The 18,176-nt window shown below is 41.6% G+C and overlaps 7 protein-coding genes and 1 non-coding gene across 8 annotated transcripts; 2 read left to right on the top strand and 6 right to left on the bottom strand.

Annotated features, from left to right (window-relative positions):
* Positions 1-145: 145 nt before the first annotated feature.
* Positions 146-5,263, bottom strand: ATC70_012302 (uncharacterized protein; the record flags this gene model as incomplete). Its single annotated transcript, XM_064831477.1, has 1 exon — positions 146-5,263. The coding sequence occupies one exon, from the start codon at positions 5,261-5,263 to the stop codon at positions 146-148; it is 5,118 nt and encodes a 1,705-aa protein (XP_064677757.1).
* A 1,028-nt stretch (positions 5,264-6,291) lies between these two features.
* ATC70_012301 lies at positions 6,292-6,364 on the bottom strand. Its single transcript has one exon. It is a non-coding gene; the product is annotated as a tRNA-Lys (tRNA).
* A 704-nt stretch (positions 6,365-7,068) lies between these two features.
* On the top strand, positions 7,069-7,812 carry FLD1 (S-(hydroxymethyl)glutathione dehydrogenase; the record flags this gene model as incomplete). The annotated part of the gene is made up of 4 exons (XM_064831476.1): positions 7,069-7,326; positions 7,383-7,460; positions 7,536-7,693; positions 7,752-7,812. The coding sequence occupies 4 exons, from the start codon at positions 7,069-7,071 to the stop codon at positions 7,810-7,812; spliced, it is 555 nt and encodes a 184-aa protein (XP_064677756.1).
* A 434-nt stretch (positions 7,813-8,246) lies between these two features.
* RNF20 (E3 ubiquitin-protein ligase BRE1A) lies at positions 8,247-9,367 on the top strand (the record flags this gene model as incomplete). The annotated part of the gene is made up of 5 exons (XM_064831475.1): positions 8,247-8,545; positions 8,597-8,725; positions 8,781-9,149; positions 9,214-9,241; positions 9,296-9,367. 5 exons carry the CDS (start codon positions 8,247-8,249, stop codon positions 9,365-9,367), a joined length of 897 nt encoding a protein of 298 aa, XP_064677755.1.
* Positions 9,368-9,651: 284 nt separating this feature from the next.
* On the bottom strand, positions 9,652-10,285 carry ATC70_012298 (uncharacterized protein; the record flags this gene model as incomplete). The annotated part of the gene is made up of 2 exons (XM_064831474.1): positions 9,652-9,933; positions 10,283-10,285. The coding sequence occupies 2 exons, from the start codon at positions 10,283-10,285 to the stop codon at positions 9,652-9,654; spliced, it is 285 nt and encodes a 94-aa protein (XP_064677754.1).
* Positions 10,286-10,495: 210 nt separating this feature from the next.
* On the bottom strand, positions 10,496-12,855 carry ATC70_012297 (uncharacterized protein; the record flags this gene model as incomplete). Its single annotated transcript, XM_064831473.1, has 4 exons — positions 10,496-12,401; positions 12,459-12,529; positions 12,594-12,689; positions 12,757-12,855. The coding sequence occupies 4 exons, from the start codon at positions 12,853-12,855 to the stop codon at positions 10,496-10,498; spliced, it is 2,172 nt and encodes a 723-aa protein (XP_064677753.1).
* Positions 12,856-13,128: 273 nt separating this feature from the next.
* Positions 13,129-15,638, bottom strand: ATC70_012296 (uncharacterized protein; the record flags this gene model as incomplete). Its single annotated transcript, XM_064831472.1, has 5 exons — positions 13,129-13,781; positions 13,843-14,771; positions 14,844-15,241; positions 15,296-15,412; positions 15,471-15,638. 5 exons carry the CDS (start codon positions 15,636-15,638, stop codon positions 13,129-13,131), a joined length of 2,265 nt encoding a protein of 754 aa, XP_064677752.1.
* A 1,436-nt stretch (positions 15,639-17,074) lies between these two features.
* ubp14 (ubiquitin C-terminal hydrolase Ubp14) lies at positions 17,075-17,935 on the bottom strand (the record flags this gene model as incomplete). Its single annotated transcript, XM_064831471.1, has 1 exon — positions 17,075-17,935. The coding sequence occupies one exon, from the start codon at positions 17,933-17,935 to the stop codon at positions 17,075-17,077; it is 861 nt and encodes a 286-aa protein (XP_064677751.1).
* Positions 17,936-18,176: the final 241 nt, after the last annotated feature.

Here is an 18,176-nt window from a genome sequence, read left to right as displayed (position 1 = left end):
GACAATATAGCACATAAAGCACTTTCCAATAAATAATTACCAAATGACACTGCATCCGAGATCAGTCAGTAAAAACCTTGTGTAAAAACCTTTCATAGGACAAAAATGTAAGGAAAAGACTTGATCCCATCATGCTAGTAGCCATTTAAGACCTGTTTGATCTACCACTCTGACCAATTTCGCGAGTAGTAATAGTTCGCCAGTTAACTGTTTGAGGAGCTAACCTACGTTTACCAGCAGCCTTTGCACCTTCTCTTCGAGCCCAATACAACTCAATGTGTTTGGCCGAATCAAAGTTTTTCACAGGCTCCCAAGTATCTTCACTAGGATCATCGAACCCTTTCCATTTTACCTTATACTCATAGTTACCAGGAGATCCTCTATGATCAATCACAGCTTGAATTTCGTAATGCTCTGCAGAGAATTCATCAATTGTGATTGATTGAGGATTCGCAGCGACTTGGTACTTGATATGATGGGTAGGCACATCTCGACTAAGGAGTGCACCCGTCTTGTCAGCCAGCACATAGGAACCTTTATCGGTTATACTATGAATCAAATAAGGTCCTTCATACCGTTCATCTAACTTATTTTGACGATGAACATTTTTAATCATAACTTTACTACCAATAGGATAGGGTTCGGCAATGACCTTATGTTTCTTCGCAAAGTTAGCATGATCAGCATTTTGTGTATCCACAATACGCTTAGAAATAGCCGGGATAAGAACATCTTGTACAAAACGGTATCGTTTGTCAATGAGTCTGTTATCAGCTTTCTCCAAACGTTTGGAATAGTCCACCTTTGAGTAATCAGCCAGACCATTTGGTTGACGATTAAACAAAAGCGTATACGGACGAGATTTATGTAGCCGAGCATACTTGACATTGATGCAGTAATTCACCCACGGAATGAAGTGCTCCCATTGATCCCTCTTACCTTTTAGCAACTTGATAGTCGTTAACTTACATATTTTGATAAATGACTCAGAAACCGAGTTACCCAATGGATTGTACCCTAATGACAGGCGATGGTCTATCCCACTGATGTCCATCATAGCACGGACCACCTCATTTATCCATTCCAGGCCTCTGTCTGAAGTCAACTTGATTGGCCATCCAAAAAGTGAGAAAACTTGAAGCATTTCCCTGGCAATTGTCGTAGCCTTCTTGTCTGGAATGCATCTTATCACAGTAAATCTCGTAAAGTAATCAGTAAGGACAAATAGAAAGTTGCTGCCGAAAGAGCTAGTAACACCCATATCACCGAGATCCATGCACCAATGATCCAAAGGTTGGGCTGCATTGACACTACGGAAAGGATGATATCCCTCTCTAGCGATATTGTACCTGTTACACTCGTCACAATCAGCTAATATTCTTTCTATGTCTTTCCGAATGTTCACCCAGTGAAACCCTTCATGATGAATTGCAGTTTCAACATGTTTGATCCCAAAATGTCCAACCAGATGCTGAGCAATGATCATATTGTCTCTTTCATTAGCAGGAGGAGTGATATAGTCAGCAAACCTAAGCGTACGCAATATGAATTCCTTTTGCTTTTGCGAGACAGCTGTGGTGGTGCCATCTTTGATAAGAGTAGCGTTTACCGCAGTGCGTGCATGGTTGCTAAAAGAATTAGATCGTAACGCCTTAGTTGTCTTGACCAAAGTACGTTTCATTGGAGGCGAAGGTGTGACAACCTTGAGTTTGTTTTTGGAACCCTTTTTCTTTCTTTTTACACTTTCACCACCATCAGCATAGTACCTGCCCCCCAGAAGATGTCGTGCTGAAGCATCAGCATCCGAATCTTCGTAAAGTCGAGATAAAGCATCAGGAATTACGTTAAGGACACCGGGCAAATGCACAATATCGAAAGTATAAGAAAAAATGGTCTCCCACCATCCAAGCATGAGTGCATTGGGGACTTCCTGTGTATTCAAGTAGATCAGACTCTTATGGTCCGTATGTAAGGTAAACTCTCGCATATACAGAAAACGATGAAACTTAACCAAGGCATAGCAAATCCCTAGCAATTCCCTTTTCGTAGTACTGTAGTTACGCTCAGAAACAGACAATTTACGAGATACGAGACCTACATATCGAATTTCATCGTTGACCACTTGATATAAAACCGCGCCAAGAGCAGTTAAACTAGCATCAGTAGCCAAGTGAAATCGAATCGAAAAATCAGGAGGTGACAGCACAAGTGCCATCGTAAGTGCATCCTTCAAGTCGGCAATCGCTTTTGTATGAGACTCATTCCAAACATCTGTTAGATCTTTGTACTGTTTCAAGCTATCAAGATCTCGAGTCAGACGAGAATAACATGGAATGGCAGCACGAAAGTACGACATTAAACCCAAGAAAGATGCCAATTGACGACCAGTGGTAATAGCCGGCCAATCTGCAATGTTGGTAAGTTTTCTACCGTCAGGCAGTAATTTACCATTAATAACGCTCCATCCCAAGAGATAAATACTACGCTGAGCGAAGACGACTTTCTCAGGATTGAGCACCAAATTAGCATCGGTTAAACGACGAATTACCTCAGCAACCAACGCATAGTGATCTTGTAGGCTCCCATTACTACTGCATAAGATGTCATCCACATAGCAGGAAACCGAGTGATCACCATCAGTAGGAAACGAAGTAGAACTAGAGCTTGTATTCAAATCAGAGAGCAGTGTTTGCAATGTGCGTACAACCACCGATCCGACATGGCGAATTCCATAAGCAGCCTTTTTATGGGTGTATTGGATATTCGTGAAGGGACAAGTAAATGACACTTTATGAGCTTGCTCTGGATCCAAACCAAAGCTAGTAAAGCAAGCATGGATATCGAGACAAGTATGAATCATTTTTGTACCAATGCTCTGATGGATATGAGAGATCAAAGGTAACTGTTGTTTGTCATCCACTTCCAAGATAGCATTCAACTTACGAACGTCACACACCACTCTAGGCTTAGACATTGTGTAATTACCATCAGCGTCCTTTTTCTTTACAACCAACAATGGATGATTGAAACGTGTATGACTAGCAGATCTTTCAACAACACCCTCATCAAGCCATATCTGAATTTGTTTGGCAACAGCATCACGATAAGCTTCAGGCAAAGGATATTGAGCTCGCCAAGCGACAGCACCTGGTTTAGTATCAAGCTTAATAATCGAATCCGGCAGATTACACTGAGTATTCTTCATATCAATGCGCGAATTCTCTTCTAATAACCCCTTTAGTGCAAGTAGAAACGGCTGTCTCTCTTCCTCACTACCAAAAGGATGTGCGTTTGGAGTAATACCATCATCAATAGGGTCTGGTACACGAGGACCTGATTGAAAGCCATGTTGACTCACCAAGCCCGTAAGACCAATGCCAAGCTTGGACAAAATATCCATACCAAGCAACACAGGTACGTTTTCCTCAGAATAGAATGGAAATACTTCAAACAAATGGTTTTTATTTGATTTATTGTAGCTAATGTGCAAACGTACCGCACCTATTCTAGGCACAGTCGTTACTTCATGAGCCATTTGAACAAAGCTCTCATCATCATCATTAGCCTCAAATCCAGCAAGAGAGGTTCCTCCTAAGAATTGAAAGAACTTGTCAGTGACGCACGAAAACGTAGCACCCGTATCCACTAAGCCAAAGCAAATGACATTTTGAACCACAATAGGAACACAAATAGCATTGGTGGTCATAGTAGGTGGAGCACTAAATCTAGCATCGAACTTACATTGCTGAGCAAATATATTTTGTAGCGTATCGTCGTCCACAGACATGCTACTCATCTCTTTTTCAAGAAGAATAGACTGGGCACGATTCACCAGGTCAGTATCCTCAAAGATACCATGAGCTTCACTCATCACAGCATCTTGGTCAACATCAACATTGTCACTATCACCAGAAGAAGGAGCAAGGACAACATCATCCACCGATTGTTCAGCAGAGGAGACAGCAGGGGAAGAAGCACCTTTCTCAGCTAACGCACGATCGACACGAGCAGAGAGAAAAGCAGCTTGGATTGCAGCATCCATCGAATGTTTGCCACCACGTTTCTTAGTCATGGCACGCAAAACTTTTTTACCACCATTGCCCTGATGGGTGTTACCACCACCAGTACGAATAGCAGTGTTGCAGTGATGCATCTGCCCCTTTGGTCGAGGACCGTTACATTTGGAGCAAGTCCCTTCAGCAACATGTTCAGCAAATGTTTTGCCAAAACGATTAGCACTAGAACGTGGAGAGTTGGACGAGGGACCATTGGATCTCGACGAAGAGCTACTTTGAAAAGCGTTTCCACTAGAAGAAGGTGCGTACCGAGACTTCTTTGCTTCGTTCGAAACAGGTATGTCAGCAGCGCGTTTTCTTCCATCAAAAACAGAGCCCAAAGATTCTTGACCCGTCTCAATAGCCATCATATCCATCTTGCGCACGAGAGAGGACACATAATCAATGTCATAAAATGACGATTCTGGTGCCTGACTCATAGCAACCATTAGCAACCTAGCGGTAACCTTGGGGAAAGCGTCAAAAAACACCATCGCTACGACACCCTTATCACTGATGTCAGCTCTATTTCTCAACGTCTTAAACCGCTCTACGAAACCATCAACGGATTCTTCGTTTCCTTTAGTACAACGAAGAAACTCCCTAATTCTTTCGAATCTGAGCTGTTCTTTTGGTGTACCAAAACGACCGATGATAGCTCCCTTCAAGGTAGCCCAAGACACAGTGGAGCCAGATGCTTTCACAAACTCATCAAGCCAATTGCGAAGATCGCCGGGAAGACAAGGAGGAAGCAAACGATACCAGTGTTCGTCAAGATCAAGCGTGCAACTGCTCAACTTATCGGAAAACCGGCGACAACACTCCTCAATGTTGGCAAAAACTTCCTTTTTTTCATCTTTGACACGTCCAAACCATTGAAACAAAGGAAGATCATCAGGTACAGTTGAACTATTAGCCGCACCTTGACTAACCACTGTTACTTGGGAAGGACTCTGGTTAGGTGTGACCATAGAGAGAGCTTTCTCTATAGCCTCCAAGTTAGAGCACTTCTTTGACAGGGCAGCCTTCAAAGCGTCGACCTCTTCGTCCGACTTGTCCCCACTGTTCGCAACTTCAGCGATCAACCCATGAACCTCCTGACGAAGTCGCTCTACAGCTCCTCCGTATGAAAGCTCGCTTCCAACAGCTTGAACATCTGAACTCTTGTTCTGTTCTGCAGGAGATACAGTAGAATCATTCATAGTCATATTTTTGGTTTAAATTAGATAGGTAGGTTAAAATCTGGAAGATTCTGATTTACACGATCTTAAAAAATGTTAAGCACAAAGAATAAAAGGATTATTATTTGTAGCTTATAAAAAATGTTCGATATTATAAAAACAAGAAAAGACTTATTTGAATAAGATCAGACACAAAAACTAAAGATTTATTGATGAAGACAAGAGTTATTCTATTTATACTAAGTTCTGAATGCCAAAGTAGCAATTTATCTTGTACAACGCTTATCACATCTGGTGAACCTCAGTATTTAGATAGCTGAGATGCACTTCACTTATCATAGCTTGTCCATGTTGTTGCACAACATAGACATATCTACCCATCAAGAATACCTTAATCTTTATAGGCAGTTGTAGCCCTTCTGGCACAACAACAAGTCTGTAGTACATAAAGTATCTGTAGCTAGTATCACGGATATAAGCATGTTGTGTCTTATAGCGTGGATCATGAAGTGCACATCTGAAGCAACAAGCTCATATTGCATTAATCTTGGTGCCTATCCAGATATGGTAAACATCCGTAGTCAATGTCGGAATACAAGTATAAGTCTATAGTGCCATCCATGTCCGTGGTGCCATCTATAGCCTATATCTTATATAGTATGAATCTTATAGTACTAGCGTATCTGAAGTCCATATCTTCTTATAGTATAAATCGATATCGTACATCTAATCCAGTGTACATACAGTTTATATCTAAATCTGGTAACTGGATGAACTGTAAGAATGCAGATCATAGTGGATGTATTCCGCAGTATATTCGAATATAGGAAGCATATACGAGTTTAATGTCAAATTGTAATAACAGAAGTAGGATCCAATATAGTAAGCAGTGAAACATAGTTTATTCGGTAGTGTAGGCAATTTATAGCAAAAAGAGAGATTCAGTTACAAAACCAAAGTCGATTTGTAACACTATATTATTATCATGGCATTTGTCAAAAACAAAAAAAAGCATGACAACATATCACGTTATTAGACAGTTTACAAAAAATGAAAGCCCAACGGGGGGGTCGAACCCCCAACCTTGAGATTAAGAGTCTCACGCTCTACCGATTGAGCTAGCTAGGCGAATTGCTTGTTTATGAAGGCAAAAAAAAGTCCATAAGCAAAAAGCTTAGATTTGTATCACGTGATCTGCCTTATTTTTGATATCTGTCCTTTCTGCTTGGAAGCTCTCGTTCTGAGGTCTCAAATATCATATTAATCTTAGCTACTGATAGTGGAGAAGTTGCACTGGTAAAGTAGACTATGTCTTGCACAAGTTTTCTCTTCCTACAGATGTCAAGGTTTAAGATGTAAAAAGAAGGGAGTAGGTGCTTCATGCAATGCAACCAACAATTGATAAAATGGCATTCCCAATACCAAGTCAAGTGAAACATTGACGTATTCCAAGCAAGCAGCTGCTTTCGACAATGGCTCAGTCTAGATTGCCTTGAAATCCAAATGCAAGGCCCATTTGGAATTGCCGAAGCTACTGCCTTTTACCCTTCTTCGGACCGATAATGAAATGCAAAGATATTTGCGACGCAAGCAAGACGATTTTAACTCACATGAGATGATTGAACTGCATATCTGATGCAATTCTAGTGCAACTCATTGTAATTTCTCGAATGGGGAAACACCAAGTTCTGACATCCGCTTACTATGTGTAATGGGCACATCTCATCTTTTCTCTGTTGTAATTTGTTCCCTGGAATTTCATTTGACGCAAACATTAATGTACTTTTTCCTACTCCCTTTCTTTCAATCAATTTCCCCACAAAAACTAAACAATGAATAGCAAAAGACTATTGCAAAACGTCCTCGTTCAATCTGCGCGCTATAGTGTAGCAGCACAAAGACCTATTTTCACTGTTACTAGCAGTGCTGCTGTGCGTTCCAGGTTTGCTTTGAACAGAGGTGCGCTTATTGATATGCCTGTTAGATACGCTTTGGTTCAACAACGTCAATTCAACAGCAATGCAGAGCCTAGTTCGTTTAAAGTTGTTGATTACAACGATATCCAAAAGCTGATTCACAATAGTGATAAGGTATGAGCTTTGTTGATTTGTAAAAAAAAACACTCTGATATTAAGCATGACAATAGAGTTACAGCTTGATTGATGTTCGCGAAGAAAAGGAAGTTGTGCAAGGAGCTATCCCTACCGCCAAGAACGTACCTTTGGTAAGTTAAAGTACTAGTAACATCTGGGCGTATGATCATTGAATGGTATGTTTTTTTTTTTTGCATGGCGTGTAGAGTCAATTTGCATCTGCATGGAGTTTATCAGACAAAGAATTTAAGGAACACTTTGGATTTGAAAAGCCCAAGAAGGATGCAAGTGTCATTCTGTATTGCTTGGGTGGTGTTCGCAGTACGAGAGCAGCTGAACATCTTGCTAGTTTAGGATACGACAAGTAAGTTGATGGTTTGAAACAAGACATTGAGGATCATCTGTTGATACATTTATGATAGCCTTTCAAACTACATAGGAAGTTGGGCCGATTATGTTGAGAAACAAAAGGGAGAACAATAAACAAATCATCCCCTTTCCTTATTCCATAATAAAAATCCCCTGTTGTTGATGTGATTTTACAATGTGTGATTTGATGGGCTATTTCGCGCATGTCCTGTTTACTGATCCCCCTATTTTTGTTTATTATAAATATACCAATTTGATTGTAGTTTTCTCCTTTTTTTCTCTCTCTCTCTTTTTGTCTTTCTGTATACCTTTCTATCTGCTCTACATAATGGGTGTTTGTATATCAAATGAAGAAAGAGCTGAAAAGATACACAGCTTTAGCATCGACAGATCACTAGTAGAGGAGAGCCGGAAATTGGAGAGTGAATTTAAGATCTTGCTGTTAGGTAAATCATTGCAATACAACAGCAATGAAATTGTCAACTAAGCTTTTCTCTCTATTCATTCAAGGTAGTGGCGAATCAGGCAAGTCAACAATCTTTAAACAAATGAAGATTATCCATCAAAACGGATATACAAAAGATGAGCTCATGAATTGGAGAGTGACAGTATACCGCAACCTGATTCAGTCGGCTCAAGCGATTGTCAATGCATTAAATCAATTTGAATATCAACTTCAGTCAGAGAAGGTGGAATACGAAGCTCAGCGTATCATTGAATATCGATTAGAAGAAAACATAGACCCATTATTCATTGATGCTGTCATTGCTGTTTGGAATGACCCTGCAGTTACACTATTGCTGGATAATAAATCAACAGAATTCTACCTTATGGATTCAGCATCATAGTAAGGAGCACCACTGTTGATAATATCCTGTAAAACTAACAGCCATTCTAGTTTCTTTGAGGATATCAAGAGGATTGGCCAGCATAATTACGTGCCAACAGCACAGGATGTACTGAGAGCTAGATCAAAGACGACTGGTATCGTAGAGACAAGATTTATGATCAAAGAGACAAGTATACAGTAAGGATCAAACCATGTGGCTAATGTGATTCAAGCGCTAAACCAAGATTATTAGTATGTTTGATGTAGGAGGACAGCGATCAGAAAGAAAGAAATGGATTCATTGCTTTGAAGCCGTGAAGTCCATCATATTTTGTGTCTCACTATCTGAATATGATCAAGTGCTGCTTGAGGAATCTCGACAGAACCGAATGATGGAGAGTCTCGTGTTGTTTGAATCCGTTGTTAATAGCCGCTGGTTTCTACGAACGACCATCATCTTGTTTCTGAACAAGATTGACGTATTTCGACAAAAGATCAAAAAGATACCCCTGGAAAGATTCTTTCCTGACTATGGAGGAGGAACAGACCTCAACAAAGCAGCCAAATACATCCTATGGCGCTTTAACCAAACCAACCGTGCAAAGCTTAGCATTTATCCACAGTAAGTTTGGCATCATGTGCAAATGATTTTCATGCAAACATGCTAATCACATTGACTTGTTTAGTCTTACACAAGCTACAGATACTTCAAATGTAAGTGCTCTAAACTAGAGAGAGGATGTGAATAGCGACTAATGCATCATGTAGATTGCTCACGTATTCAATGCAATTAAAGACACCATAATACAAAACCATCTGAAAGACTCTGGCATACTATAAACCTGAAAAAAATTATAAATCTACATAAACCCACTCTATATACATACATTTTTTAATCTTTCCTGTATTCCTCCTTTTGAATCCCTTCTCCTTCCACGCTTCCCCTTTCATATATTATATTACTCCTTTCTTAATTTTTATTTTCACACACACGCCCACACACACACACCTCCTTCCTTCCTGTAAACCACTCCAATGTTCCAAATTAAAAACGCTATTCGCTATTTACATACAAATAAAGTCAATTTTTATAGTCAAGTTTAATGATAAAATGTCAAATTCTCTTAAGCAGAGGCAGCGGGAGCAGATGCCTTCTTGGCTTGAGTACCTTCACGGAAACCGTTCTTGAAACGGCGTTGGACATCCTTCAAGTGAGCCATACGGCCAGTACCGGTGGTCTTTCTGCGTTGACCCTTTTCGGACCAGTTGAAAGATCTGATCTTGGCAGCGGGATAACCACATTGAGCACAGGTCTTCTTTTGCTTGTGGAAAGAGCGGTTGCCACAACGACGACATAAGGTGTGAGTCTTGGTGTGACGCTTACCGAACGAACTGGTACCCTTGGACTATGGTAAAGATGGCAGTTTGAGTTTAGTAAAAGCGTCAATATCACAAAGAGAGTATCTTCAACGCTATATGAGATGAATATGCGAATTCTACAGGTTGATGTATGTTGGCGACGAGAAAAATAGCGATGGTGTTATCCGAGCCATATTGCCTGTCGTTCCATGTCGTGGTCATACTGGTATGTGGTGGTTGTTACTTTCAGTAGAACTTGACGGGTGTAGTTTTATTCCAGCGAGTTGCATCCATCACACCTAGTGGCCATCTGGTCATCCATCCATCCATCTCCTCCAGTTGCATGTTCTCTCAATAGCGTTGATGATATCTACAGCAAATGCATCTATACGTTACCATTCTTAAAGATTAGCACGTAGAAGGAGGATCCTTTTAGATGCGCTCCATTGTCCATGATAGACACTCTAGAATCAAAACCTCAAAATGACGGCTATTCAATTTTGCACTCGGGTGGCATAGACCGCCAATGAAAACTGGCTTGATTTATACTATGTACAACTAATCATGAACTGTTTATTTAAGGGATATTTACTACATGCACTTGAGGGATTATTCAATGGATAGGCGAGCCTTCTTTGCTACAGCTTCATCTGCTCTTTGAAACCTCTTCTTCTTGCGTTCTTTTCTTAGGCTGTCAGCACTTTTGGCATCTTCTTGTGCAAACAATGCCAATTTCTGCATTGAATCAATGTCAACAGCTCTTCTTGGATATCTTGCTCGGGGTGATTCATTGTTTGGCGTTAAAGAAGATCTTGCTGATCCAGGCACACTGACCGCAACTGGAGATCCAGTGGGGATACCAATCGATACAGGCGCAGCAGTAGAGGCATCATTTTGAGCGACATTGGGCTTCTGTGCTGACTTCTTTTTCTTCGTTGGTTGGGTTGATGGTATTGTGCCCAGGTCATTGGCGCCCAAGCCTGTAGTCTGATCCTCCTGGGAGACTGCAAGAGTAGTGGGAGCTTTTGATTTGCGTAGCTTACCATTTGGTTTCAGTGCACTACTAGCGACAACTTCAGGGATGAGGTCTTGATCGGCATCTGCAGCCTTGATTTTATGGGTTTTTGACACAGGAGTCGGCTTTGGCTCTACGGTGGCGACAGACTGTATAGCAGCGGTCATGCTTGCAAAGGCGCCTAGCACAAGGCTTCGAATGTCTTGTGAAGAGTTTTCAGTAGATTTTTTCTGAGCATTGGTTTGACTCTTACTAGCAAGCGCCTGCTTCTTTTTGCTGATCTTTTTAGCCTTTATTTTGTTCTTCTCTTTGCTTTGTTGAGCCTTTTTCTGCTTCGTTGCTTCCATATTGCTGTCGGCTTTAGATCCTTGTTGCTTTGCCAAAGCCGCTGCTAACTTCTTTGTTTGTTTTTTGGCTGCTTTGTCGGCTTTCTTTTTGATCGGTGATGGTGTATTGACAGGGATCGAATTAGACTTTTTCTTGAGGCTTTGCTGTTTATCGTTCATCGAAGCAGTGCTGTCGACTTGAGTGCTTTGGTCTGGCTTTGGCGTAAGCTTCATTGCGGGCTCTAGTGGAAGTTGCTGTGTGAGCTCAGGAGAAGACAGAGATGTAGGCTTTATCACAGACTCAAATGTTACTTCAGGCTTTGGCACTTGCTCTGGAACATGGTTTGATACATGCTCTAGTTCGATATTTGATTCATGCTCTTGTTCCTGCTGTGGTTCCTGCTGTGGTGCTTGTTGTGGTGCTTGTTGTGGTTCTTCTGGTTCATACTCAGACACCTGATCTTGTTCGTACTCTGACACTTGTTCTGCTTCCAGCTCTGGCTCGTAATCTGATAGCTGCTCAGACGTTTGCTCGGATTCATGATCTGGACCTTGTTCTGGTTCCTCTTCTGATCTTGGTACGCTATCTTCAGCCACTTGTTTAGTTTGGCTATCCATATCCACATTGTCTTGTTCCTCTGTTTCGGTGACATGCTGCTGCGAATCTAATAGAGATGGATGATCTGCGACAGCATCTGATATATCTGATTGCTGATCAAATGGTTCTGATTCCTCTGTAGCACTATGAGCACTGGCATTACCATTAATCAAGACATATCTACCGGCCCCCTCTTTGTCCAATGGCGGTGATGCATGATCTTCCATGTCATGGCTGGTCGATGAGGCTGTTGGAGTCAATCTGTCTGCATAGGAGCCTAGTCGAGCAATATTATAGTAGGGCATCGCCTCTGAATCTGGTTCTGATTCTGATGCCACGTCCGACTCTGATTCTGACTCTGCTTGTGATTCTGAAGTGCTTCCAAATTCGTCTGATTCATCAAAGCCGAGTCCTTTTCTTTCAACAGGAAAAGTGATGGATGGCAATGTCTCCTCCAAGATGCTATCAGCAGGTTTATCTACATCTGACCCATTCAATTCGAGAAATCCAATTTCGTCGTCTTTCTGATCGTCAATGCCATCCTGCGAAACGTAGTTTCCTAGGAGATGTATGACACTGCATGAAATCAAATCAATAACACGTTTGTGCAATGTCAATAGTCGAATACCATACTTTGGGCCGTCTACTCGAAATGTGATTTCTTCTCCTTGAAGACATGTAATATCAACGACTTGCTGCTCAATCTAGAGGTTGAAGTCGAGTTAGGAGGCTTGTATCCAACAAGAGAGAGAGAAAAAAAAAACTTACTTTTTCTGGAATCAAGGAACACAGCAAGAAGGTAGAATCTTGAAATCGCATGTACACAGACGTTCGCTCCGGACCATTGAATTCAAAGATGGAAGCCTAGAGATATTGGTATTGCAAGTGTCAGTATCGCTCGCGTTTTTTCCTTACGAGCCTGGATGATTACCATTGTTATTCTGAAGGAGGCTTCTACTTTGATAACCTGATCAGATTGAGGGCCAATCTGAATACCTAAACAAGTGCGAATGAGCAAATTGGCGTGCATGGAAACATGGTCCAGATCAATTACCCCATAATCCTCTCACAAGCATGGTGTTTTAGAATGAAAGAAAAGCAGAGGACTCAACGACATGGCTTGACAAGGAGAAAACTACTAAGAGAGAATTGAATGCCAGTCAGTTTGATTGATTTGTGGCACAACAGAGTGTTTCATATGGCCTGCTTTATATCCTCTAGTAGAATATTGAGAGCAGTAGTGGACTAGCAACAGTTTATACTCTGGAACCGAGTCGTACTTGAATGCAGGACATGTCCTTTATTAATTTCTGTTTTCAATCAAATTCCAGCTATTGAACCACCATCGATTAGAGTAGTTTTTGATGTCTCCAGTCATTCCAAATGAAAATGGAGCAAAGTAGGCAAAGTTGGCTAAAATCAAGCCAAATACAACAGCGTACACCGTATGGCGAGTTTTTGAAGAGGCATTGGCAAGAAAGTGCTCTAGCAAAAATGGCACCATAAAGACACTAAAATACAGGGCAGGAAAGTAGTGATGGATGTATGTCACACGGCCCATCATGAAGAATGGAATGTAATGAAAGAACCAGCCCAGAAAGAAGAGCTTGCCTACCGATGTAAACTTGCACCAGCGATCTGGCGTCATATCAATGATTTGTCTTCGTTGACGGACAATGTAGGTAGCTACTGCCACGCTGAACGTGATGATGGACAGGAAAGATGGCCACCATACAGAGGGATTGCCCAGCAGATAAAACTTGACCGTCTTACTGTCCCAGCCACACATACGAAGACCCGTAGTGACCATGGGCCATTCTGTAGGTCCAGAGGATAGAATGTCGTTCTTATCAGGGTCGGGAATCAATGCGTTATTGGTGTTCCACATGGCAACGTTCAAGTGCCAAAAGTCCTCGAAAAAGTTGGATTTGTAAGAGTTCTTGGGTGCAGGAGGTACTTAAGGGGGGGGGGGGGCTTTAGATGCGTGCTATTCAATTCTACCATGACTACTACTTACAGGCTTCGTTGCGGTGATCCTCTACATTCCACCAGGTATAATGATCATTGGGTTTGGCCTTGCGGTCGCAGTACACTTCTTGCTGCTTGAAGCCCCATTGAGGCAATACGACATTGCGACTGGTTAGCAGACAGTCGAGATAAACATGGCGAAGTCTGAAGCGGGTTGTCAGTGCTTTGACTTGAGTTGCATCCTTATCAAAGACGTCTTGTACAATCTCGACTCGCCAGTTGTCCTGCACATCGCCAATTTCCTCGTTTCCATAGGCACTCACCTCCCAATGCTTTGAAGAGACAGGGGCGTTGATAGGATGACTGTGAAGATTGCGCTTGGTCATGATGTGCTGCAATCGAATCACATCGCCATGCTTGACGAACTGGATCTCGCCATCCACATGTGTTGGTGCAGGCTCATTGCTCATCCTGCGAGGCTGGCGAATCTGCCATTGATTGTTGTTGTCCTTGAATGAATAGCAAGTGATTTGCTGCTGCTTGGATCCATCAGGGTATTGATGAGGATGAGAATGAAGCAAGCCACCGCCATAGCCAAAGTTCTTGATTGTGACATTGGAGCCAAAGGCGACTTCGAGTGGATTTTCTCTGAAAGCGCTTCCATTTAATCTTGCTTGGAAAAGAGACCCCATGTTGACATCGCCTGGTCCACTGTTACTGAGAATGTGGAAATGAGCAGCAAAGCTGGCCATGTAGATTGTCAATGGCACTGCAATTAGACATACACCGCGAGCAAGCCAGTGAGAAAAGTAGGTTTTCTTGGGCATCTGAAGATCACCTAGCATATCCCACAGATCCTCTATAGTGTAGGTGCCAGCCAAAGCAACCGCAAATAAACCAACCCACTTTACACTCAACACACACCCCAAACTAACACCAAGACCAAACAACCAGCTCCACCATTTAAGTGAAAATGGGCTACAAGGTAAACAAACATGCATATCAATATAAAAGTACAAATTGTGTATGCATCAAACGCATTCGCCTTACTTTTGTCTCTGTGAACGGAATCCAGCCAAGCAAAAGAAACTAGCGCCAGTAAAGAAGAGCAACATAGAGTCCAGCAAGACAAACCGACTGATGGTCAGTAATGCGTTATCAAACAACACCATGGAAGCAGCTAGCACACAAGATTTCCACGATAGATTCAGATGACGAGCAGTACCATAGGCTAATGGCACCAACATGACGCCCCACGCAGCATTGAATACGCGCATGGTCGTGATATCAAGGTCATCAGGGTAGGCCTTGCCAGATTCAAAGCCAAAAGAACCGTTGTAGTTGGCAATGACACCCGATAAACCCACCAACATCTTACCCAGAGGCGGATGGACGTCAAAATAGAATTCACGTTTCAAGTAAAAGGAGCCGAATTTACCAAAATGTGCCTAAAGAGGCTTTGTTTAGTGTTGACATGTCACTGACAGTGTGGATTATCCTACCTCATCCCAAACAACTTTTCTTGATTTTCCAATCAAATGAAAGCGAGTCCAGCATGATAAGACCGTTAATAAGCTTACAGCGATTGTATGTTGATATTTTATGAGGAATTGGATAGTCTATACAAGGTTTGAGCTAATTGTCTCCACCACCACACACACTCTCTATTAATCTTACCTTGTTGTGTTTTATTGGAGCCTTGTATGTTTTGCCCTCCTTTTCTAAAATGGCACTCGACGGGTAATGGTCATCACTCAAGGGCACGGGCTCATATGTATCTGAGTATTTGGGCGGTGGCGAGTCTGGTGTTTGTGAGATGGGATGCCTTCTTTTCAGAGTCTCCATTGCGTGCTATGACAATGATATGGAAGAGAAAGAGAAAAGAGATGCGTGTTCAACTGTATAGCTCAAGTCAATTGAAACTAGTATGCGAAAAAGAGATCAGTTTTTGTTTATTTGTGTAGTCATTTTTTAATCTATTGCAAATTATTTAATTAAACCGTATGGATGAATCCTAGTGAAATGTGCATTTTTATGCATTGTAGCTGTTTGATTGAAAGATGGCTGCTTGGGGCTCAGTTGATGGCAACTATTGTATTGGTCTTTCCGTTCTAATGAGCTTGTATTGGGAGACAGGCTCTTGGACTGACAGAAGCCAGGCAGCTCCATGCAGTAGATCTAAAGATTGCGCTTGGAAACAGAGTAATGACGGTATATACAATAGCCATCAACAGTTTGATTTTATCAGTAGAGCTTCGCCAACTAAAAGCATAGGCAACGAACAAATGTCCATGGATGGCCGTTTGTAGGGAGCATTCATATTGGACAGACAATATGCTGCATAGCTACAATAGCTAAGGAAGTGAAATCTCTTTTATTGAATGGAAAGATGTTTACTAAAGTTGTTGCATTGCTGCAGCAGAACGGTATTTGGATAGACATAAGGCTATGGCCTTCACATGCAAATGAAAGATTGCAATGCCAAACTCTCGACTAAAAGGTTTATAGCTTTGTATATAAATGCATAGCCTTATTGTCAATGCAGAAATCATGGCTGGCCATACATTTTGAAAGCTGCAGTTGCAGAATATATGCAATATACCCCTCTTTCAAATGACATTGTGAGAAATGAATGTTTGGAATAATGGACAAGTTTTGTTGCACCAAGCATCGCACAGCAAGTAACACCTTCAACATATTTGCTTTAGCCACTGTTTTCTTAGGGTCTCAACTTGAGCTATTTGTTTATGCGAGTAAATCTTATATTTCAGGAGCACACACATTGCGCAGTACCATCTCCTCGTGTTCATCTTAACAATACTCTCTAGTTTAAAATGAAGCCATGAATGCAACGATTGATATTACTTGACACACAATCAATCCACTGAGGTTTCATAATAGCCATCAGATGAAGCTACTACTGCTCCATCAGCCTTACTAATTTATTCTTAATAGGGAGACCAACGAGATGCCTACAAGTATCGGGCATATCTATCAAGCACAACGCCATTGGTAAAAGCAAAATCCCATACAACGAATGGTTAAAAAGGTTTTATTGACATGATATGAAATGTGTATTTACAATAAGATATAGCATTAATTAATAGATGTGGATGAGAAGGATTAGTATAAGATAGATTATGATTTTTTTTTTTTGCTGTGTTTTTCTTGTTTGTTGGGTTCAAGTAGAGAAGAAAGAAAGAAAAAAAAAATAGGTAGTGTCTGTGCACGCACACTTGCTATTGCTCTTGTTTATGAGGCAAAATAAGTGTGAGGAATGTCTAAAGATCTTCCATGAAAATGGAGTCATCGTCGTCGATAATGATAGACTCATCATCATCGTCGTCTTTTGCTAATGTTTCCTTTCTGTCATTCTCTCCAATGTCGTCAAGATCTATTTCCTCTTCTTCTTCTTCTTCTTCAACGACAATATCCTCCTCCTCCTCCTCCTCCTCCTCGTCTTCTTGCTTTTCCTCCTTCTTTACGTCTGATCTAATGCGATCCATACCAATCAAGATGGCAGCAGCTTCAAGCATTTGCACTTGTTGATGTTTGGTCAAAGGCAGCTTCTTGGTCAATTCCCATTCTTCCGAATGCTCCCAACGATGCTTTTGTAAGCAATTTGGATGCTTATAGGATTTTCCACAATCGGTACATCTATATTGACCGCTGAAAGATTCAGAGAGACCACGGCTAGCGCTGCTTTTTCTTCTACCACCCATGCCCAGACTGCTGCTGCTATTGCTGGCCATTATATCGGAGGGCCTGCGATTGCTATTACGTATCGTGAGTCCACCTGTAGCTGCTGCAGTGGCAGTAGCAGTACCAGCCATGGTAGGCGCAAGATGCTTTCTTGGCACACTGCTGCTGGAATGATCGATTGTGTAATTCTCTGGTAGCGATGTTGAGTAGTCTTTGATGTGCATATCATTGAATACGGTTTGAAGGGAATCTCTACGAGTTTGGGCCAGAAAAGCAGGCTTTTCATGGATGGTTGTTGTTGTGGTAGTGGCAGTTTCTTCACCGCAAAATGAATTTGGAGGAGAGGGAAGACCACCGGCATTGCTGGCCTTTTCTTGCTGCTTCTGCTGCTGTTGTTGTTGCGCTTGTTGACGAATTTGAAAAGAGAGCATGGAAGACATGTTGCGATATATAAAAAAGGTTCCAGGGCACAAGATATAGAAAGAGATGGAAAATTAAATTCACCACTCAAAAGAGGCAAATGAGGAAAGGGGGTGTTATACGGATCTTTAAATGAGGGTTAGAAAAGCCATGTATTTTAATAGTTGCTAGTTGTGTCAGTGTGAGTGTGGAAATGTGAAACTACATCGTTTAATGGCTCAAGGGCATGATGGTTTGGTTGAATTTAGAGTCAATTTGAAG

The sequence above is a fragment of the Mucor velutinosus genome, assembly GCF_035048745.1.
Source record: "Mucor velutinosus strain NIH1002 chromosome Unknown tig00001569, whole genome shotgun sequence".
Lineage (NCBI taxonomy): Eukaryota > Fungi > Mucoromycota > Mucoromycetes > Mucorales > Mucoraceae > Mucor > Mucor velutinosus.
Note: the sequence above shows the minus strand (reverse complement) of the source record. Positions and strands in the feature narration are given on the sequence as shown.